The sequence below is a fragment of the Cyprinus carpio genome, chromosome A21, assembly GCF_018340385.1.
Source record: "Cyprinus carpio isolate SPL01 chromosome A21, ASM1834038v1, whole genome shotgun sequence".
NCBI lineage: Eukaryota > Metazoa > Chordata > Actinopteri > Cypriniformes > Cyprinidae > Cyprinus > Cyprinus carpio.
The window spans coordinates 5,325,398-5,348,477 of NC_056592.1; the positions used below are offsets into that span (position 1 = coordinate 5,325,398).

General features: G+C 34.2%; 1 protein-coding gene across 3 annotated transcripts in view; it reads right to left on the reverse strand.

The window, feature by feature from the left end:
• Positions 1 to 450: 450 nt before the first annotated feature.
• LOC109051771 (tyrosine-protein phosphatase non-receptor type 13-like) overlaps positions 451 to 23,080 on the reverse strand; it is a 69,236-nt gene continuing 46,606 nt past the window's right edge. Inside the window, exons 21-50 of one of the 3 annotated variants that reach the window (XM_042778685.1) lie at positions 21,105 to 21,162; positions 19,360 to 19,449; positions 18,814 to 18,921; positions 17,809 to 17,940; positions 17,241 to 17,668; positions 15,672 to 15,815; positions 14,910 to 15,003; positions 14,087 to 14,172; positions 13,815 to 13,983; positions 13,474 to 13,688; positions 13,255 to 13,353; positions 11,996 to 12,351; positions 10,716 to 10,869; positions 10,459 to 10,614; positions 9,341 to 9,512; positions 8,773 to 8,983; positions 8,514 to 8,599; positions 7,622 to 7,683; positions 7,044 to 7,199; positions 6,791 to 6,956; positions 6,378 to 6,467; positions 5,458 to 5,564; positions 5,254 to 5,309; positions 3,156 to 3,253; positions 2,864 to 3,012; positions 2,047 to 2,137; positions 1,524 to 1,861; positions 1,218 to 1,433; positions 860 to 922; positions 451 to 770 (exon numbers count right to left, since the gene is read on the reverse strand). In XM_042778685.1, the coding sequence (XP_042634619.1) occupies positions 693 to 770; positions 860 to 922; positions 1,218 to 1,433; positions 1,524 to 1,861; positions 2,047 to 2,137; positions 2,864 to 3,012; positions 3,156 to 3,253; positions 5,254 to 5,309; positions 5,458 to 5,564; positions 6,378 to 6,467; positions 6,791 to 6,956; positions 7,044 to 7,199; positions 7,622 to 7,683; positions 8,514 to 8,599; positions 8,773 to 8,983; positions 9,341 to 9,512; positions 10,459 to 10,614; positions 10,716 to 10,869; positions 11,996 to 12,351; positions 13,255 to 13,353; positions 13,474 to 13,688; positions 13,815 to 13,983; positions 14,087 to 14,172; positions 14,910 to 15,003; positions 15,672 to 15,815; positions 17,241 to 17,668; positions 17,809 to 17,940; positions 18,814 to 18,921; positions 19,360 to 19,449; positions 21,105 to 21,162 (4,428 nt within the window). In that variant the 3' untranslated portion in view covers positions 451 to 692. The remainder of the gene's footprint in view (positions 771 to 859; positions 923 to 1,217; positions 1,434 to 1,523; positions 1,862 to 2,046; positions 2,138 to 2,863; positions 3,013 to 3,155; positions 3,254 to 5,253; positions 5,310 to 5,457; positions 5,565 to 6,377; positions 6,468 to 6,790; positions 6,957 to 7,043; positions 7,200 to 7,621; positions 7,684 to 8,513; positions 8,600 to 8,772; positions 8,984 to 9,340; positions 9,513 to 10,458; positions 10,615 to 10,715; positions 10,870 to 11,995; positions 12,352 to 13,254; positions 13,354 to 13,473; positions 13,689 to 13,814; positions 13,984 to 14,086; positions 14,173 to 14,909; positions 15,004 to 15,671; positions 15,816 to 17,240; positions 17,669 to 17,808; positions 17,941 to 18,813; positions 18,922 to 19,359; positions 19,450 to 21,104; positions 21,163 to 23,080) is intronic. The other 2 variants (XM_042778682.1, XM_042778684.1) reach the window with 2 other exon arrangements.

Sequence of the window (23,080 nt, forward strand, 5' to 3'; positions counted from 1 at the left end):
TAGAACCTGAATGCATCCAAATAACATGAAAGACATAACTCAAATAAATAAATACATAACTTTCACATCATTCATCACAGTAGCAGAAATGGCAAAAATACAACAATTAGAGAAAACCATAAAGGCATGATATTCTTTTATTTACAATTAGCAAATTGTCCAGTAAGTAACAGCTTTAAAACATATCAACAGATTTCATAAGATAAATATCACACTAAATATAACACTTTAAATTCTTCGATTACCACTGGCACTCAGTGATTTCTAAAAGATTTACAAAGAAAATACTGTCTGTATTCTGTCAAGGCAATATTTCCAGCATCATTTTGTTTAAAATACACAAGAATCATTTTGTACCACAAAAAAAATCATTAACTCATTTATTTTATACAAAATCCAAAATCAATAAATAAAATATAAAAACTGTTTTTACCAAAAAAAAAAAAGAGATAAATTATAAAATAAATGGTTTAAAGAAGTAGCAGCCAATGGTCAAGAATGTAAGCGATAAGAATACACAAAATTCTGCAAGAATTGTACACGTCACTGACGTCCAAAACATCATAAGACAGATTTGTTCTGATGAGGTCAAAGCCCCTGATGTGAAAACATTGTGATGACTGAAGCCGCTGGTATTTTCAGCTGATCTCTCGAGCCTGTCAGGAGAGCAGAAAGGCAGTGGGGTCCTCGTTTTATCCTGAGAGTTTCTCTTCCGCCTGCAGACATCTGAGCACATACAAGACGACCTGGTAGCAGAAAATGTATTGTTCCTGGAGAGGGAAAAAAAGCTAATGTTACACACAAAAAGACAGCAGAAGTAACCTTGATTTAAAAGTGTAGATCATTATAAAGCTGTTACCTCTGTTTGCACCATGCCCTGCCTCTGGAGTCTCATGGTACGGACCACATCTGATATGTCAAACTAATGAGAGGAAATGACCAGAACATATGATTATTACATATAACTTCAATCATCACATGTATGTTATATAATTTTGTTTATCATTATATTCTAGTGCTTAAAGGTGCTATAAGCATTTCCATCCATTTCATTTCAACTTTTGCCATTTTCACTCAAATAAAAAAACAAAAACATATTATAAAGTGGTGCCATAAACAAACAAATTAAAATAGTAAAATAGCCAAACAAAAATGTGATTATTAGAAAAATAATGAACTTTAGCTATTTAACTTCACTGATTTATTTTATCACTTACATCTGCATCTTTGCTGATGAGGCCAAGAACCACGTCTATGCAGATGAGCGTTCCTGATCGGCCAATCCCTGCACTGCAGTGGGTGATGATGGGCCCTGATTGGTGGATGTGTCTCATGTAGGAAATGAATGTCAGGAGCTGTTCTGGTTGAGTCGGGGTTCCATGGTCAGGCCAGCCTGTGTAGTTCAGATGAGTGACTCTCTGGATTTCATTAGTCTGCAGGAGACAAACATGCATGCAGATTTTTGCAAACATCTATGTGTATAGGTGTGTTTATAGAGATATTAATATATAACTGTCTCTCACCTGGATGTCTTTGACTTCTATGAGCCGGATGACAAAGTTGTCCAGGTGTTGATCTTTGACCAGCGTGATCTGCAGCCGGTCGTCCACCATCTCGGGCGAGCGGGGCGTGTCGGGCCAGTACCTCTGACATTTCACCTTCCCCCCCTCCACTTCCTGTGTCATCATGGCAATCACGTTGGACTTCTGCTCCCAAACCATTTGCCAGAAGTCCCCCAGCGTGGTGGGCAGCGGCCCCTGGCACGCGATGTACAGGAAGTTCTCGTCTTTCACAGGCATCTTGATGAAGTTGGCATTGATGTAGCCACCATCCTGCCCCAACATGACCCTGGTTGTGTCGACTGAATCATGAAGATGAGAGATTCAATAGTCGAATCAAGCTGCCTTCATTTCTACAGCGCTTTATATAATACAGATCATGTCAAAGCAGCTTCACAGAGATAAATAGGAAAATAGTGGAACTCAAATACGGACATTCACATACAATAAACTCATTGTTTATACATCAGTGTTTTTCCTAACTCACATGGAACGATGTTCTTGTATCGGTTTTTCTTCTTGTTCTCTTTAGTCTGACCAATCAGACATTCATCCAAGGGGCGCAAATTCTGCAGGTTCTTTGAAAGGAAACACATATATTCACATTAAAATGTGTTTTTATATCCATATTAGCACTGAAGGCTACATTCATGCCAATAAATAAATAAATACTGGCATTCAAAATGTTGGGATCAGCAGTATTGTTTAAGGTCTCTTATGCTCATCAAGGCTGCATTTATTTGATCAAAAATACAGTAAAAACACTGAAATATTATAATCTTTTAAATTAGCAATTTCCTATTTAATATTTATTGAAAGTGTATTTTATTCCTGTGATACAAAGCTGAATTTGTATAATTATAATTAAGCATAATTACTCCAGTCTTCAATGTCACATGATTCATCAGAAATCATTCTAATATTCTGCTCAAGAAACATTTCTTATTATTATCAATGTTGAAAACAGTGCTGCCTAATAATTTTATGGAAACACTTTTTTTTTTTTCAGGACACTTTGATGAATAGAAAGTTCAAAAGAACAGCGTCTGAAATAGACATTTTTGAAACATTATAAATGTCTTTGTTGTCACTTCTGATCAATATAATGCATCTTTTTGAAAAAAGTATTAATTTCTTTAAAAAAAATAAAATAAATAGTGGTGTTAAACTTCTGCACAAAAAAAATTCAAATATGAATGAAATAGTTTAAGGCCGGTTTATAATTTCTTGTAACTGAAGAAAATGTTCTAATATAAAAGAAAAATAGACACTTTCTATACATAGTACAATCGAACATTTTTTACCTCAAACTCTTGCAGAGGAACTTTCTGTTCCAGCAGGCCTCTCATCATGCGGACTATAGTGTTGAGATTACTGGACGTATAATGACCGTCAGGAACCACTTTCACCAGAGGCAGAGACGTCAGCTCTTCCTCAGTGACAATGGGTCCATCTGAGAAAGAGAGTGAAAATAACAAGTGTAAAACTTGCAATAAGACAACCCGATTCAATGAACAAGATCTGAGCTTTACAACCCATTTGATACAATAAGTACAATTAGAAAACAATCCATTTCTCTACGAGAAGCTGACTTACCTTCAGTAAATTTAGAGTCGATGTTCTCCATCGGCAGTTCGTCACTCCCCCATGTGATCTCATCCTCATCCAGCTGACCTGATGATGACTGCAGTGCACTAAGAAGAGAGGGAGATGTGCTCAGAACTAACCTGCTAGATTAAACCCTGCTTGAGGACATAGCTGTCAGGTTTTTATTAGTACACTATGAACTAATAAAACAACATGCAAGCATAACTACAACAGCAGACTGTTTCATACTGATTTACAGTGAACTTTTGAAGAGTTAGTGTACTGTACATCCAAACAATATTTAATCTACTCTATACTGTATAAAGTGCTTAACTTAAAGAGCACCTATCATGGAATTTTGAAATAAAAAAAACATGTAGTGTGTAACATAGATCTAAGTGAACAAAAACATCCTGCAAAGGTTTGAAATATGACAGTGCACCGTTTATAAAGTTATTGTCTTTCAAAAGTAAGAGAGTCGACTCTGAGTCATTTTTATGAATCGTTAGAAGAACGAAGCTTTTTCTCTGACTAGATGACGTCAACTTGTCAAGTTATTTGAATACGATACGCCCACCTTATTGCGCTCCAAGACGCCAGTGAAAACTAGAAAACATCATGGCGACGAGACGCTGTGCGTTCTGAAGTGCGACTCAAAAGCAAACTTTTTTCATCTGCCCAGGATGAGCATTTGAAGACTAAGTGGCTACAATTCATATATATACACTCTGTACCACAGAAGTATAGTCCGAGCCTTGTGCTTTGTTCACCGCCATTTTGAAGACGATTGCTTTACCAACTTATATGCAATCAAACTTGGATTCGCGAGCCGGCTGATATTGAAGGAAGGTTCAGTTCCAAGTGTATTTGCATCAGCTTCCTCCTCCGTATCACAACCTGTAAGGTGTTATTAATAATTGTTGCTTTTACGTTTTATGTAGCATGCTTAATAATTGTTTGGTTTGTTGTGTAAGCACCGTTTTTAGCTTCTAGGTCTTCAATGACAACTGTATTGAGATATGTTAATTGTTTGTCGTTGTGTTGTCTGATCAGTATTTTAAAGTTGCAAATTGTTTCTGTGTAGTTGTAGCCCGTGTTAAATAACTATAATGTGTTTCCAGGTAAAGCACGATATTACTGTCTTACTGAAGTAGTTCTATAATAATGTGTTTCCAGGTAAAGCACGATATTACTGTCTTACTGAAGTAGTTCTAAAAATTCGCAGTGAACCTAAGAATATGTTGATTATTATAGACTGACGTCGTTCTAATTACTTTGTTTAATAATAAAGAATGTAGTGTAGCACACAGACTTTATAATAATTGTGAAACTGCTGTTTATTGTGCTGCACTGGCAGTTACAGGGTTAATGCGGGGTAGAGATGAGTGATTTCGGCTGGTGCTCCTGTGAGCGTCTTTTGTCTGTCGTTCTTCAAACATTACAGTAGACACATTTTGGTTTACAAACTGTATTGTTTAATCAGTTAGTCACGTTAGCACTCGGCTAACGTATCCACCTAGTGTTCACAGTTTAGCAGCTAAACTTTAGCTATGGGCACGATTCGCTTGCATAAGTGTTTTTGTATTTTATGTAATTATAAGAACGGATTGACTATATTATTGTTTTATGTAAAGGTACTTTGTCAATGGTAGCACTGGCTATCTGGCTCAAGGACTCATCTCTGTGCCAATCACAACAGGTTTGGCCAGCTGACCAATCAGAGCAGAGTAGGCTTGAGGAAGGGAGGGGCTTGCTCCGAACTTGCTTGGAACGAATCGTTTCCTAATCATTGGCAAATGACTCTAATATTAAATGTATATTCTGAGAAAATTACAATGTTTTCTGATCTTAGATGCACTTAAACCTGTTGTAGGGCACTCCAACACAATATTAGGACACTTTAAAATACCATATGACCTGCTCTTTAAAAAAGCCTGGATTCAGTCATGTTTACTGAATAGAAAGTGTTTCAGAAAATCATGTTGATTAATAGTAAAATGCACTGAATTTTCACTATTATGCCTAATAAAAACACAAACAAAAACATACACAAAACTAATCTAAAATTAATATACGAAACAAAAGAAAGTAGAATTGTTTTCTTTACCTGACGTTGAGTGGGTCATCAACATTTTCTTCCTTCCACTCAGCCTTCCGAGACGTCTGAAGACAGAAGAACATAGAATGTAGTTCAGATAAACAGATGCATTGTTTTAAGTCAATAATATCACTACAAAGATAAGGTCTTATGAACGCTGTTTGACTGCTGTAAAACTGCAGATATTCAAACTTTAATTACAGATGGCTGTACCTCTGGGGAGTCTTCCGGCAGAGACGAGCCGTCACAGTCTGTGTCCTCTGATAGGTCACCACTTCCTTCTGTTCCCTTCCCTTTCTCTAGAGAGCCTGTGTCATAGTCTAGAACACACACACACACACACACACACACACACACACACACACACACACACACACACACACACACACACACACACACACACACACAGGTAATTAGAAATACCATAGGATAAAAAAGAACGAAAAAAAAACCTTTTCATTAAATAAAATAAAAATCTAGTGAAATTAGTAAAATATACTTGATAAAACAAATACTAAAAATATTTAATTAACTTAATAAAAAAATAGAAATATAAAAACTAAAATAAAAATAAAAAGGAAAACAAAATTGCTAAAACTAATTTGCTAAAATTAAAATGGAAAATATATACATATAATTTAATATTTTATTTTATAAATAACTTGAACTTTGCTTGAAATATAATAAACATTAAGTGAAATTATTAAAATATGCTAAAATATTTAATTAACTTAAAAATAAAGAAATATAAAAAAAAATAATAAAAAAATGAAAACAAAATTGCTAAAACTAGTTACGTAAAATTAAAATTATAAAATATATATGAAAATATATACATATAATTTAATATTTTATTTTATAAATAACTTTAACTTTGCCTGAATAAAATAAACATTAAGTGAAATTGCTATAATATGCTTGATAAAACAAATACTACAAATATTTAATTAACTTGATAAAAATATAGAAATATGTTATAGAAATGTATTATATTGAAAAGTAACCCATCAAAATATTACAATTAAATGTATTAATGTTTAATAAAATTTAACTAAATTAATTAAACATTTTAATAAAATCTATAGTAAGAACTCTGATACTAAAACCAGCTGGTCATGTGATCTTTATTGTACCTATGGGAGGGAGGGGAGGTGGGCTGCTGGTCTTGCTTTGCTCTGATGGCGTCTGGATTTTTGTCTTCACACCGCTGTCCTCACTCACATCTGAAACAGATTTTTGTAAGACTAAATTATTGCTCTTTTTTTATGCAATAAAAATACAAAAGTAAACATTTTTGATACATGTATAAATTAAAACAATTATTTAAATAAAAAAAAATCTTAAATATTTATTTTAAAGGTATTTATTTTAGTAGATACAAATAAAATTTAGTCTATTACAAAACAAATAATATATAATATATATTATACTAAACATATATATATATACAAAATATATATATATATTATTATTTTTTTTTTTTATATTTTTATTTATTTATTTTTATTATTTTTAAATTTTAAGATTGTTGACTTGCAGGCTGTACCGTTGTTGCCATTCACACCATTGGATTTGAGAGGCAGAAAGCCCAGGTACGTGTTGGGCATTTGGTCAGGTGGACGGGAGACGATGAGGTGCACCAAGCCTTTAGCTTTACGGATGGTGGTGACGGCTTTAGTGTGAGACACGCCGATCATCAGATCCTCATTGACCTGTACATAAACACAACCACAGAATTAGCTTTTGTGCAGAACTTGTGTACAATATATTGCATTTTTCCAAAAACGTTGGTTACGGACCTTCAGTAAACGATCGCCAACTTGCAATGTGCCTGCTGTGTCTGCAGTGCCTCCCGGGGTGACAGACTTCACAAAAATACCCCTCTCTCCACCAATCACAGAAAAGCCCAGGCCCCCTGCTGGTGGCTTCTCCAACTGCAGCTTCACAATCTGCTCCTGTAAACACATTAGACCAGAAAAGGGTTAAATAAAGAATTCAGAATGAATGATGAGGAAAAAATTGGGGAGAAGTTGACAATTAAATCACATTAACAATTACAATGAATTCAAAGCCGGAAGAAGCCTCAATGTTTGCCGTTCGCTGCTGTGTTTCCTAAAAATCGACTCAAATTCCTCTCACCAGTTCCTCTTGTAGCTCACAGACTGCAGAAATCTGACCTGTCTGTGTGAGCTGCCTCAGTTTAAATTTCAGGCCGATTGTGTCTCACACGCCACAAAATAACAGCACCCATACTATAATATCAAGCCTGAGAAGTTTCTGTTTCTGAAGTCGGTGTATTTAGTGAGAAAAACATTTAGCCAGAGCAGCACCGATCAATATTAGCTAATAGTTTACCAGAAGTTCTACAGATCCTTACCTCAGCGGGACAGATACCGGATAGGGCCTCTAATTCATTACGATCGTTGCTATGGAGATAACCTATGATACAAAGAGAGAAATGAGGCCACTGTGTAAATTACTCAGCTTACAAGCAGAAGAGTATCAGCACTACTAACTCAAGCATCAGAATGTAATCAAATCACACAAATATTTTAGAATGTAACTAGGTGAGCATTTCCTGAAGGTTTATAGTTTTAGGTTTCTGCTTTTGCTTGTTTCTGCGTAAATGACCAATGAGAATTCAGTATATAAATAGTAATACATGCAAGAAAGAAGGCCAATTGGAATTCAGCATGCAAATATTATGATGACATCTTCACTGGCGGTTACATTATACTAGCATTACATCCATTTAAGTCAAAGGGAACTTTACAAACTTAACATTTATAATTTCCTTTTGTTTTAAGAAAATAATACTTTTATTTAGCAAGGATGCATTAAATTGATTAAAAGTGACAGTAAAGACATTTATAATGTTTTCTGTTAAATAAATGCAGTTCTTTTCTACTAAAAAAAAAAAAAAAATCAGTTTTCATAAAAATATTAAGCAGCACTGTTTTCAACATTGATAATAATAAAAATGTTTCTAAAGAATATCTTAAATCAGAATGTGTCTGAAGATTTGATCATGTGAAAATGATGTGATACTGAAGACTGGATAAATGGAGTAAATCCAGTTTTGCATGATTAAATATATTCAAATAGAACACAGTTTGACAATATGACTTGTTTTACTGTATTTTAATCGAATATCATACTGACCAAAAAAAAAAAAAAAAAAAAAATCATACTGACCCCAAACTATAGAACAGTGATTAAATTCTGTCAAAAGTGTGCAGCTACTGCTAGTTTAATTCCATTACACTTACCGTTCATACTCTGCGAGACTTTAGGACTGATGTTATTGTTTAGTAATGAAATCTGCTCCTCGCCCGGAAAAACAGGCTTCCCATCCCTACGGAAATATAGTTAGACACTGGCATCTGTCCAGAAGAATTACACATTTCACACAACAACTAAGAACAAAGGTCGATCAAAAGTATCTTTCCAACACCTGAAAGTAATATGGATGAACTCCGAAGTGTTTTCCGTGAACATGAAGCGAGTCATATCATGCGAGTAACTCACCTGGTGGCTTTGAGACTGAGATTCCTCAGTGACAGCTGCAGGAGTCTGCGGCTCTTGCTCAAGGTCAGATCCTGCGTCGGAGCGCCGTTGATGTAATGTATGACATCCAAGTGCCTCAAACTGCCTTCCGCAGAGGCTACGGATCCTGGGATGATGTCCTTTATGTACAGCACGCCCAACCCACTGTCACTTCCTCCATCGAGAACAAGACCTGCAAGAGACGCCCAGAAAACAAACACTTAACACCACCTTCTTTTTTTCTTTCTATTGCTTTTTTGTCAGCAAGCTGAAATGTGACACCCTTATCTGGCTTGTTGTCTATCCCCATGAGCTCATTTTTCCAGTGAAACGCAGGTGGGCTTTGTTTATTCTGATGCATATCTGTGTTTTGTGTGACCCTGTAAAGCCCCGTTGACCTCTGGCGGTCAGATAGTACTAATGCGCTACACAAATCAGTCAAATGCAGCAAAATACACTTATACAGCAGCATTCTGGGTATTTCTGAGAACACCGAAGGCACTGAGTGGTAAAGAGGATCGGATACCATATACGTTGATGTTTCCATTACCTAAGGACTCGTCATGGCACTGAAATATGATGTCGGGAAGGAGGTGGGCCTCTGTTGGGGGTTTGGGAGGTTCTAGAATGCGGCCGACCACGAGGTCCACGACTTTGGGGGCGGCACGCACCAGGTTGACCACCTCGGTGTGATTCATGCCGAACACATCTGTGTTATTGACCTATTAACAGATGAAGAAGAATGAAGATGTATTACAATGTATAAAAACTTTAAAACCAGCTTTTATTCTGTGTGTTGTTTTTATATGGTACTGTACTGATAAAAGCCTACGAAATTAACCCTTTAGCAGACATATCAACCAGTAAATGGATTCCAGGGGAGTATGAAAATGTTTGTTCAATATAATACTCTCTAAAATCAGAAGGTCCCTCCCATTAATTACTACCTACTAGGGTTATTATAGTTAAATAAAACTAAAAACATAAATGAAAAAAAACATCTTCCTTCTAAAAAAAAAAAAAAACAACAAAAAAAATAAAAAAAACAAAAACTAAAATAAAAAGAAATAAATGTTAAATTAAAATATTTTATTTTCATAAACATTTTTCTTTTTCATTTAGTTAAATTTGATGTAAAATAAAAATGTAAAATTATAATTATGTGTATGTGTGTGTGTGTGTGTGTGTGTGTGTGTGTGTGTATATATATATATATAAATAAATTTACACTATTAATCAAAAGTTTAGGGTAACTAAGATTTTTTTTTAGAAAGCAATTAATACAAAAGATTTATGCTACTGTTTTTTCAGTATTTTTGATCAAATAAACGCAGGGATTTCCTTTAAAAAATTAAAATCTTAGTGACAATTTTTTTTATGGTAGTATGAAATTATTTGAAATAATTTATTTCAAATAAAATTATTGAAAATAATTTATTGCAGTTATTGAAATATTGAAAATTACTTATAATAATTTTAAAAATGATAAAATAATAATATAATAATAATCCCCATAAAATAATATTTTTTTTGCGTTGATGTACTGTTTCCTATGTTTGTTTGTTTTTTTTAAATAGATATCTGTATGAATTTCTTTAACTGGATCTATCAAGTTTTCAACAGTTCTGCAAAGCTAGACAACAGTAAAGATTCTCGGCGGCGCTGTACCATTATCATGCGATCCCCTGGACGCAGTCGGCCGTCTCCTTTAGCAGGGTCCTGGATAATGTCATGGATGTAGCAATTGCTGTCATTCCCTTTAGTAAGGGTGAAACCTAAACTTCCTTTATCAGACTTCACTAGAGAAACCTTCAGCTCCACCTCCTAAAATGGCAACACAGAAGTCACGCTTTGGATCTATAACACATGCAGATCATTTGGATTAAATGAGAGGTTGAGCGTATGTCATGCTAACGGTCACTCACAGGAATGAACTCGTCCTCTTGGCCGTGATCTGGCAAACAGAGGTTAACCAGGTTTGGCAGTGGTGGGGGAAGAGGGTCTGGACTGGGGCTCAGGATCCCAATCTCAGGCAGGGCTGGAGAAGACGACACACGAACTGCAGAACTGTCCAAATCACTGGATCAAGATGATGAAAGGAGCACACAGACAGGAAATGGAACATAATTAATAAAAATGCATTCTCCATCTAAAAGAGGGAATAAATATCAATATGATTTTATTATATTACATTTTCTACATTTCTACATTTTTGTGTTTTTTTGTAATTTCTTTAAAAAATTTATAAAATTATTAAATATCAAATGCTTCATTCAAAATGCTTCGACACTGAAAAAAATTACGTTAAATAAAAAAGTAAAGAAAATAGTTTGAGATCTGAATTGAAACTAAGAAACAAAAAAATAAAAATGTTACTTTTTTTAAAAATAAAAATAAAAAAAGAAAACCTTGAAATGAGATTGACCTTGAAACTAAGAAACAAAAAAATTAAACCGGGAAAAAAAAATTTTTTTTAATTAAAAAAAAAAAAATAAAAAGCTTTATGAGATCAAACTTGAAACTAAGAAACAAAAAAATTTAATTAAAATGTTAAATTAAAAATAACAGAGAAAATAAAAGCTTTATCGGATCGACATTGAAATCAAGCAAAAATAAATCTTAAAAGAAACTGGTGTAACTTGCATTTGTTTACAGAGTAATAGTTACTAAAAACACATTTATATATTTATATACACATTTTATTACTTTCATTTCTGCTGATGAAGATTATGTCAAAGCAAACTTCAGTCACAAGAAGCCACGTCAGATCTCCATATACAGATCTCTATCACACTGCATTCAGCAGTGCAAACAAGTGTCTCACTGCTGCTGGCTGTCATATTTTATGACAGAGTCACATGACACTCCCACAGGCGAGAATTAGTTCCATCACACCCAATTATATTAAACAACCAAGTTTGCTTATGCAAGAACAGTGTTTACTTCTAAAAGACTTGTTTAGACTGACAAAGCAGAGTTATTAGAGGCTCTTACATGCAAGCACATACAGGTGCATCTCAATAAATTAGAATGTCGTGACATTAAACTACTTCAGTCTGCGTGCATTGAATTTATTTAATACACGAGTTTCACAATTTGAGTTGAATTACTGAAATATATGAACTTTTCCACGACATTCTAATTTACTGAGACGCACATGGATATTAAAAACTTAGTCTTTATGCTTTAAGAATATATTTCTGACCTTCTGCTGGCATCCGGTCTAGACATGGACTGTCTGGGTGAGTAATAAGCTGATTGTACGGTGTCGTCCATATTGGCCTCGTCTGAGAGTCTTCCCATGGGGGTCTGGTAGACACTCCGGTCCCAGGCTTGACTGGTCTTCTCCAGGTTGGAGGGGCTGAAGGCCTCCTCCAGCTCGTCGTTGTCTGTGCTGTCGCTGTAACTGTCCCTGCGACTGGGTGACTTCAGCATCAGCCTCTCCAGAGCCTCTTCCACAGCACCCATCTCTCGAGGGTGCTCCGTCTGAGGAGGGGAGCTCGTCTTTGGATCAGGCTGGGGCTTGGGACAGGGTTCTTTTCGTGGAGAGGGTACGGGAGTCTGGGGAGGGTCAATGTTAGATTTTAGTTTAAAGATGTACAATATCCCAAAACAGGTAAGCTGTTAATGCCAAAATTGAGGTGGATCACTGAAGAGTTACTGAGACAGAAATAAAACTTAATAAAATGACAAAATTAAATCTATGTAATAAAAGTTTTAATAAAATGTTACAAATAAATTAACACTAAGATTAAAATAATACAAAACCCTAAATATTAATGAAAATAAAATAATAAAAAATCTAATATTCAAAATAAAAGAAAAACACAAAATAAATCTTTAAACTCAGTACAACAGTACAAGATTAAATTAAACAATAATATCCTCAATGAAATATAATACTCTAAACTTAATAAAATAATAAAAGTTTATAATAAAAGTTTATAATAAAATAATAATAATTAATAAAGCACCCAACTTAAAACTAAATAAGATAAAATACTCAAAATAAAATAAGAATTAAAATAAAATAACCCTAAATACTAATAAAAATAAGAAACTCTCAATAAATAAATAAATAAAAAAACAAAACTAAAAAAACAAAATAAAAAAGAAAAAAAAAAAAAAAAAAAAATAAAAATAAAAAAAATAAAATTAAAAACTAAAAAAATAAAATAATAAAATACAACAAAACCCTAACTCTAAATAAAACAAAACACTCATTTAAATAAATAATAATAAAAAAAAAAAAAAATAAAATAAAGACCCACAATAAAATAAGACTCAAAATAAGACTCAATAAAATGAATCTGTCTTTTGTGGTGGCACTACCTTTATCATGGAATGAGTGTTGAAGTAATTTGTTGATATTCTTGAGTGAAAACCAAGCAGAATATTCCTTTAGATAAAGGAACTAGATGCATGGACGCGAATTATGAGTGAGATGAAAACTAAAAGTCTTACTTTAATGGCAGGGTCCATCTCAGGTAAGACCCCTGGTGCAGGTCTACACAAGTGAAGGGTCACCTCCTGTCCTGTGCCCCTCAGAGCAGAGATCACCTCCTGACAAACACCACAGAAGAAAATACATGTTTTAATAACGCTATTCTGTGTTTGGATGTTTAGTATTTAGCAGTAAACACTACTTAAATCCTCACAGACTGAAGTAAAGGGTGAACGCACATGTTGTGACAGTCCTTTGAGTGACGTCTGATTGACACGCAGAATGACGTCACCCACTTCGATGCAGCCACTTTCAGCTGCTGGTTGCCCTGGAAACAGCTTCTTGACCCGGACCATGCTGGAGCCCACAGGCTCTCCGGGAATGTTCTCCTCACGGCTGAAACTAAAGCCCAGACCAGACGTGTTCTTCAGCAAACCCACATCAAAAGTGTTATCTGGAGGGGGTAAACGAGAAAGAGGACACCGGTTTACTCTTCCAAAGTTCAAAAACCAGCCCACATGTTTAACCTCTGGCACATTTTAACATGTTCGCCAACAAGCGTGTCGATTCCACCTCATACCTGGTGTAATGAAGTTGTATTCTGCTTTCTTTGGTGGTGGTGGTGGTGGTGGTGATGGTAGAGGTTCTTCCACAGCTGCGTTCTGAGGTTCAGAAATGCCTTGCTGAGTCAGAGGGGCATGAATGCTGTCTTTTGGGGCTGGACCTTTCTCCATCAATAGATGCACCAGCTAGACAGTGGGAATTTATTAAAAAATAAAAAACACAGTTAAACTTTCAGAGAAGGGCAGTCCTCTAGGGGGCGCAATGCAGCCTCACACCCAGAGTTCTCACCTGGCCAGTATCTCTCAACATCTCTACTGCCTGTTTGTGAGACGCTCCTTCAAGGCTCTTCCCGTTCACAGCCACCACACGATCGCCTGTCCGACACAAAATCAACACACAGGCTTACGTCATTTTAATTTTGTAATTGGGAATGTGATAAAAAATATACACTGTCAAAATACGAAAAATATTATGTTATTATTTAATTTATGTAATACACTATATGATATAATACTGTCTGAACTGCTTGTCCTAGGGTTGTGGGAAGTTTTTTTATTATTATATTACATTACATTATATTATATTACATTATATCCATTTGTTCCAAACTGCTTGTCCTATTGTAGGGTAGCAGGAAATTAATACTACATTATTTTTATTTTATTTAATAAATGATCTAACATTATACTATTGTATATTGATGATGTCTTTGTAATATTTGCATAATGAATTTTGATTTGCCTTGTTTTCTTGAATATGTTTGCATACTGAATTTGCATTGCCTTTTTACACTGAAAGCAGTCAAAAGCCTAAAATGATAAAACTATAAAACAAAATGAAATATTTTTATTATATTATATTACATTATTAAAAAAGAAAATGTAGCCCAATTTCTAACACAAAGATTTTTATTTTATTTTATTATTTATTTTATTTTTATTTGCACTACGGCATTATTTCTGTAAAATCTAAAATTGTATGATTTTAAAAAAAATCTATATAATTGAATATAATTATATAATACACATATTAATATAATTTAATTACATTCAGTACAATAAGTACTACAATGATGTATACTTAAAACTGTGTTTAAATAATTCATTTTTACCTTTCTTTATCCTCCCATCCAGCTCAGCTGCTCCTTTAGGAATGACACCTTTGACGTATATCCCTCCATGCCTCACTGCTGTGTTTGATCCACCCTGAGACAGACAAACATGTTACTGTAGCCATTAAGAGACGTCACAGCCATAACCATGTGTTTTGGATCTATTCATGTATTAAGAAATTGACTGGATATGCTCATTTTATATTTTGTAGATTATAAGTGAAGCAAATTTCATGATGATGATTAAACCATCTAATAAAATCAACACCCATTCTAACAATCAAAGCAAACCACTTGATTTCTTGAGCTGATGATTAATGCAATTTCATTGCAGTATTCTGAAAAACTGAATTTTCAAAAAAAAAAAAAAAAAAAAATAACATAACACCACATGCTCATGAATCTCAAAAAAGATCACTAAAATCAAACCGCAGACAAGTGAATGCAAATCTATGCAGGCATTAGTGTTTCTCTGTTATGAACACAATAAAACTGTAAATGTGGCATGTTGAGTTGGCCACGCGTGTTTCGGCACTTTGCTGTACCTACTGTGTGTCAGCTTTACCGTTAGTGGAGGAGCCAATTCAAATGCCTGTAAAAATCTGCATGCAAAGAGCCAAATTTACTTTCCCAAAACTGAAGCCAAGCGAGGAGCTTCAGAAAGGAGCGAGGGCTAAGGGTACAAAAAACAACAACACACACACGCACACAAAAAGTAAGTCAAAGGGAAACAAAGGAGGAAAAAAAAGAGAGAGCGGAAACCTTTCCGAACAGTACCGTGACACTAATGCCCAGACTGCTGTCTATTTTGGACAGCTCAACGTCAAATAGATCTCCAGGCTGGAGGCTATTGACTTCTGGGCTACTAGCACTTAAAGTCTCCGTGACGATGTTGGGAGAAACCTCCTGTAAATAGAGAAGAGCTGGGTGAATACAAGGCCGTGCACAGCCGTACACATGCAAGGGTCAAGGGCTCAGAGGTTAATGGTGTTTACATGCAAAACTGCATTGCATTTACATTCAGAAATGCAACTGGTCAGAAAGGGAGCGAGGGGCAGTCGCAAGCAGTTAGAATGTTTTCATTAATATTTGACATTTGTGTGATTCTGAAGTGTATGTTTTGAACCTAAAGAATGATTTTAGCTTTTAAACAGAAGGTCTAAGAAATGTGGAACTAATAAAAATGAAATTCAGTATGTGATGTACTAACCCGGAGCGACAAGTGAGTTTTTGAACTACACATGACAAAATATCTTAATCACTTAGCTGTGATGTTTAGAACTGCCCATACTGAATTTCCATTGGTCCATTTTTCATTTGCGCTGGTTTCATGTGGTTTCTATGGAGTTTGGGTCAGTAAATTTTTTTTTTTAATTTAATAGTTTTATTCTGCAAGGGTGCATAAAACATTTTAAAAAATGAAGGTATTTATGTTAAAAAAATATGTATTTTAAAAATTTCTATTTCAAATAAATGTTGTTTTGAACTTTCTATTTATTAAAGAATCCTGAAAAAAATTATATGGGTTTCCACAAGAATATTAACAACTGTTTTCAACACTGATAATAATAAGAAATGTTTCTTGAGCAGCAAATCGGCATATTAGAATCATTTCTGATGAATCATGTGACACTGAAGGATTTAAAGATGCTGAAGATTCAGCTTTACATCACAGAAATAAATTACATCTCAAAATATATTAAAACAGAAAAGAGTTATTTTAAATTGCAATATTATTTCACAAAATAACTGTTTTTAACTGTATTTTTGTTCAAATAAATGCAGCCTTGGTGAGCATTAGAGTCATCTTTCATAAACATTTTAAAAAATCTTACCGACCCTAAACTTGGCTTAAGTACCTCATTCAATGCAAGTCTATGGGATGCTGAAATTGCTTAGAAAGGTAATAAAACACAAGGTATCATCGATGTCTGTAACCCAAATGGTGCAGGAATTTGACATCCCAAATCCTAGAACGATTGATAGTTTTAAGGACGTTTTTCTTGGCAAGTGCCACTAAACATGTTTAACATTCATTGTTAAAAACCTGTCTGATCGCACCTGGTTAGGACACAGTGTAAATGTGAAATATGTTTGAAAATCCTGAATTATGTTCTACATCTGATCACATGTAGGGAACTCCAAGGAGGGATGCAATGAGCAAGGGAGAACTGTCCTATTTATTCCAAAAAAAAATCAGTTTAATATTTTCAGTGAAGTTTAAGCATCTTAAAAAGCACACATCTCAAAGTTCATATCAAACAGATGCTGACTAGAAACTCAAAACCTTGAGGTGAAGTTCATTTAAATCATTACAGAGACTGATTCTACCTTTTTAGTCTTATGTTTCTCTTGGCTACTTGAGTATGTATCTTCATCCATGTCTGAATCCCCTCTGTCTGAGTATTCCAGCTCTTTAGGAACGTCCGGCACTTTGGACTTCCTGGTTTTTGGGGGCAAAGCTGGTGGTGTAGCTTCAACAGAGGGTTTGCTGTCAGTGGCGAGCGACTGCGCGGGTGCAGGACCCTCAGTGGGAATGTTGCGATGGAATCCATTGAGATTTGTTTGCAGGAGGCTGGCACTCTCGGTCCTGGAGTCCTGCGAGCTGACGCTCCCCTGTCGAACGGACTGAGGCGGAGATGTTTTGCTGGAGACAGGAGGAGGGCTGGGGGAGCGGGTATGATCTTCAGAAGAAGAGTCAACATCTACTTCCTGATTTTGTGTGGCTGATTTATAGTGATGGGTTCCTAAAGGAGAGTCTACGAGAGGCAAAAAGAGGCTCGTTTATGGTATTGTCATCTAAATAACACAATTTCTCCAGAAAAGCCTATTCTCAGCAATATTCTGGTGGAAGCTTACTGCATTGTGCATATAGCTGCAAAAATACTATTTCCATTACCTGGAAACAGTCTCTCTTTAGGTTGAGAGACCACCAGTGTGACATCATCAGGGGCGTCCTGCAGAATCTCCACCACAGTGTCATGTGACAGGCTCTCCAGACTGACATCATTCATGCTCAACAGCCTGTCACCTAGGAAATGCACAAATGTGGAGTTAACAACCTTACGCTGAACAATCCAAAATCTTTAAAGCATTCTGGAATTGAGTTATTACAGTCAACTAAAACTAAAAAAAAACATATAAATATATAAATATATAATATATATATATATATATAATATATATATATATATATATATATATATATATATATACTATATATTTTATAATTAAAATACACATTAATAAAGGCTGTTAAGACATTTAAAAAAATATCAAAAACGAGAAAAAAGTTAAACTTTCAAATTAAAATGAAAACAGAAAATATCAAAATAAAAGTCATTCAAAATATGAATCAAAAACATAATAGTATCTCAATTTACTAATATGGAATCGTTCAAAGTGTTCTGGAATTGTTTAGATTACTCAAAATGATTCCAGAATGCTTTGAACAAATGGAAAATGTCAGGATTCTAGAATCATTTACAGATGGTTGTTCAAAGAGTTCTAGGTTCCGTTCAAGTCATTCTAGAATGATTTAAAGCACTGAAAAATGATTTAAAGTATACTAAATTGAGAGTTTACCTTTAAAAGAAATTTCTAAAATATCATTCTGGAATTGTTTTACAGGAATAAAACAATTCCAGAATTATCAAATCAATCCAAAAAAATCCATAAAAAAATAATCTTTAAATTATTGCATACTACCAAAAATAAAAACAAAAAAAAGAAATCATTTTTAAATTATTGCACAGTACTTGAAAGTATTACAAACAATAGTTAGTAATAATAGATCTGTGAACTTCTCCACTAAAACGGATGATGCTTCCAACAATAAAATTCAAAGAATGACATATAAATAAAGAATCAAGGGTGAAAGCATCAGTCCTCTCCAGTTTCACACCTGGCTTCAGACAGCCGTTCACCTCTTCTGATCCACCTGATGTTAATGATCTCACAATTCTCCCAAGGCCCTGACGGCCAGAAATCTCTCCGCCTACGACCTGAAAGCCTGAGCGCAACACAAACCACACACTTCATTCTACTGTGTCACTACAAAAATACAACTTTCCAAAGAGTCAAAGATGTCTTACTGAAACTGTCATTTGTGCATAAACTAAATGTGCTTCTCCTATAAGTGATAGACAACCTCTTATTCAGGCTGAATTCTGATAAGATACTTCAGACACCATCTGAGGCGGACATAACACAGCACATTCTGCCAGACCTCTATCACACTACGCTTTATTCCTGTCACAGTTGTGTGTGTGTGTGTGTGTGTGTGAGGTGTGTGTGTGTGTGTGGTGTGTCCGGCTGTTTAACAGCATTTGTGTGACTGAGAGAGAGCAAGAGGACGAGAGATGTGTGTTCTGGTAATCTGGCCGTTTAACAGCATTTGTGTGACTGGACATGTGAACCTGTTTTTGCAGCAGAGGGTTTTGTTACTCACCCAGCCCATACTTGACATCTTTCTTGAGATTTACGGTCTGTATCTCTCGCTCTGGGGAGGGTAAAGCATGTACTTTCTTCTTCAGGGAGTCTGTGGTGGGATATACCAGAGGGGAAGAGGTCTGGCTTTTAAAACAGAGCGTGTTCATTCATACATAAACACACTTTGAGAACTAACAGCCAGTGTTATCAAGGTTAATCCAAAGAACACAATAAAAAAAAAAAAATCCTGTTCACAGATTTACATTTTCAAAATTAAAAAAAAAAAGCAAAAAAAAAAAAAAAAAAAAAAATCTCTCTACAGACCACAATGATCTTTTATTTCATTTTTTAAGGCGTCATATAGTATGTTTGTACACACACAGCTATAATTTTATATTACACTTAATATTTCGTAAATAAATAAACAAAAAAAAATTTGCTTGTCTTTACTGACTCATTAAAATATATAAATAAATAAATCAAAACTAAATACTATTAGTACTATTTTAAATACTATTAAATAAACCTGATTAATAAAAACTGATTACTGATTTATATTATTTTGAATCAGTTTTTATTTTTACATCATCTGTTTTCATTTTAATTTTAGATAAAGTTTTAGTAATTGTGTTTTTTTTTGTATATATGTAATTTTTATTAATTTGTATTTCAGTTGTAATTTTAGTTATTTTAATACATTAAATCAAAATGAGATGCTGTAAAAAGCTGTAAAGTAAAAAAAAAATTTAATTTTTTTTCAGTTAAGGTTTATTTTATTTGAAGTAATCAAAATTTTGTTTAATGCTTTTAATTTTAGTTTCAGTTAACTATAATTTTAGTTGACTAAACTAACTTTTTTATTTTACTATTTTATATAAACTGAGATCTAACGCTTTATATACATTTAGGAAAACAGTATATTTAGTCATCTCATTCAAATCTCATTATATTTAAAAATAAATAACTATACATAATTTACAAAATAAACATGCATATGTGAAAAATTTTGTTTTTATAATTGTTCAAATACAGAAATGTTAGGAAATTTTAAATACATCTGTGCTGTAACAAGTTGAAGACCTGCTCTTTTAGAGGGAAGAGCTAGCGAAAGCAGACTAACGCTTGCTCTGTGTGTCTGTATTGGTATTAAACGTGTCAAACACATGCACAGCTCTCCATAAGCTGGGCTAATCTTTCATAACTAGTGTCTTGGTGCTAAGGGACAGCATTATGTTTGGCCCAGCTCTGATGTGCTATACTAACAGCCATGGCCAGCAGCTCATTCTCGAGGATGAAGGAGATTAGTCCACAACACGGCCGTTTTTCAGAGCTGCTAAAACGCACAGCTTAGCAAAGCAGAACATGTCTGAGCCAGAGACAGACGCCAATGAAATTTGAGCCGAGTGTGTGCGCTAGAGAGAAGTGCCATTGAAAAGATGTTCGCCATGCCATGTAAAACACCAGAGAAGACATAGCAATCCAGGGCATGTTGGATTTGGCAAGTTCTCGTCAGACTTTGGGTTCCTGAGCTCTGATTAAGCAGAGGACTGTGTCACTGCGAGGGTAAACTACTGCCATTGACATTAAAAACAGGCCTGTTTTGTTTCACTAAAAGTTCACTGCAATTTTAGCAGATGTTAGTGTTTTAGAGCCAGGACATGACATTTCCTACCAACTTTCAGGACTTACTCAACTTGACTACTGAAAAAAAACATACATAGAGCTGTGTTGTGCTACACAAAGCTAAATGACAATATAGCATACCAGTGATTCCTATTGAGGAGGCAGAGGTAGAGGGCACTCCAGAGCTGTGCATGCTCACCAGACAGACACAACTACATCAGAAATTTAATATATGTATAAAGGGGAAATTAATATATCCTGAAATACTTACAATTCCTTCAAAATCAATCATTCATGTTAATGCATAATGCACATTTTCTTGCACATATTTTTATTTTAATATATAAATGCATTCGAAATCTTAACCAACTTATTTAATTTGCTTTTATATATTTGATCAAGTTAATAGTTTGACTCTGACTGGGTAAGTCAAATATTATTTGTCCATATTATTAGTAAATATGATTCAACAATTTGATTTTTTTTTTTTTTAAGTTTAGGTTAGTAAAATATATTTAGTTTATTTTTTTTTTTGGAAAGAAATTAATTATTCTATTTAGCAAGGAAACATTAAATTGATATTTACTGTTGAAAATTAACAGTCAAGTCATTCATATTGCTACAAAAGATTTCCATTTTCAATAAATATTGTTCTTTTGAACTTTATATTCATCAAAGATGCATACTGCTTCAGCTTTGAGTCACAGGAATAAATTACATTTTAAAATATATGAAAATAGAAAACAGTTATTTTAAATTGAAATAATATTTCACAATATTAATGTTTTCACTGTATTTTTGTTCAAACAAATGCAGCCTTAGTGAGCATAAGAGATTACATTCAAAAACATTTTAACCCAATTTTTTTTTTTTTCAATACATCTTCACAGTTATACCAAGTATTGAAGACTGAGGTCTTATATCCTCATTTTAAATCAATAATAATGATTTCATTATGGTTAAAGATTTTACATTTTACATCATGTATTTCCAAATGAATTTCCACTAGGAATTGACTGAATCATGTTGTTACATTCCAAAATGAAGAGATCGAAAAGTTAAATAATTTTGTATGTCACCCGAAAAGAAAAAATTATTTCTTTGGATTTATGTGCACCAAAAGACCAGGGACATGCATGAAGAAAATAAATAGGGTCAATTTCACCCAAAAACAATTCTTTAGATTGCTTAAATCACTGTGACACACACAGCCAGTCAGTATAATATCAACCTACAACCACTGAAAACCAGCATCAGCCAAACACTGACAGTGGGTTTTAAATTGTATAAATGCTTGTATTATTCTCAGGCATATAGAAATGCAATGATGCATGCACAGGCACATAAATTCAGACTGTAATCTCTCTATGGGATCTCTCTACATGCGCAGACCTGCCAACCTTGGAAATTTTTTTTGAGTACCATCAGCATGGCAGGCGGGGGGGAGTGTGTGGTGAAGTGTTTTTTTTTTACTGTTTACCGTAACCGTTTAGTTAATTTTGCCATTTAGTTTTTTTTTTTTAATGCTATTTAAAAAAGGAAAAAAGCTCCAGTACACTTCTGTATAGGGCTGGGCGATATGAGCAAAAAATTAATATCTCTGTATTTTTGGCTGATTTGCAGTATACAGTAGCCTATATATCTCGGTATTTTGTATTTGGATTAAACAAATAAAGTGAACGTTAGCATATAGGCATATTTTATTTGCAAAAAAAGGTTAAAATCACATTACATTGAAATCTGCAATCTAAAAACAACAAAAAACATATTTTTTAAAGCAGAAGTTAAAGTTACTAAACTAAAAATAATAAAAAGCACAGACTAAAAGGCTATTTTGATTACCCCATTACACTTTACAGTTAGTGCTATCATACAAATACACTTACTTGTAGGTTTAAAATTCTACATATGTCACATTTATTGTCCAACTACAAATATTTCTGCAAAATGTAGAGTTATTGTGCTCCTCTTTCATTGAGCGCTGTCTGTTTGGCGCGCATGGGTGCTGCGGCGCTCGTTCTAAATGAAGTCTGTGGAGTTTAGCCGAGAATCGCTAAAGCAAAAGCTCATGCACTTCTGACAGCAAAATGGAAATATTTCCATGGCTTTTTTAACAT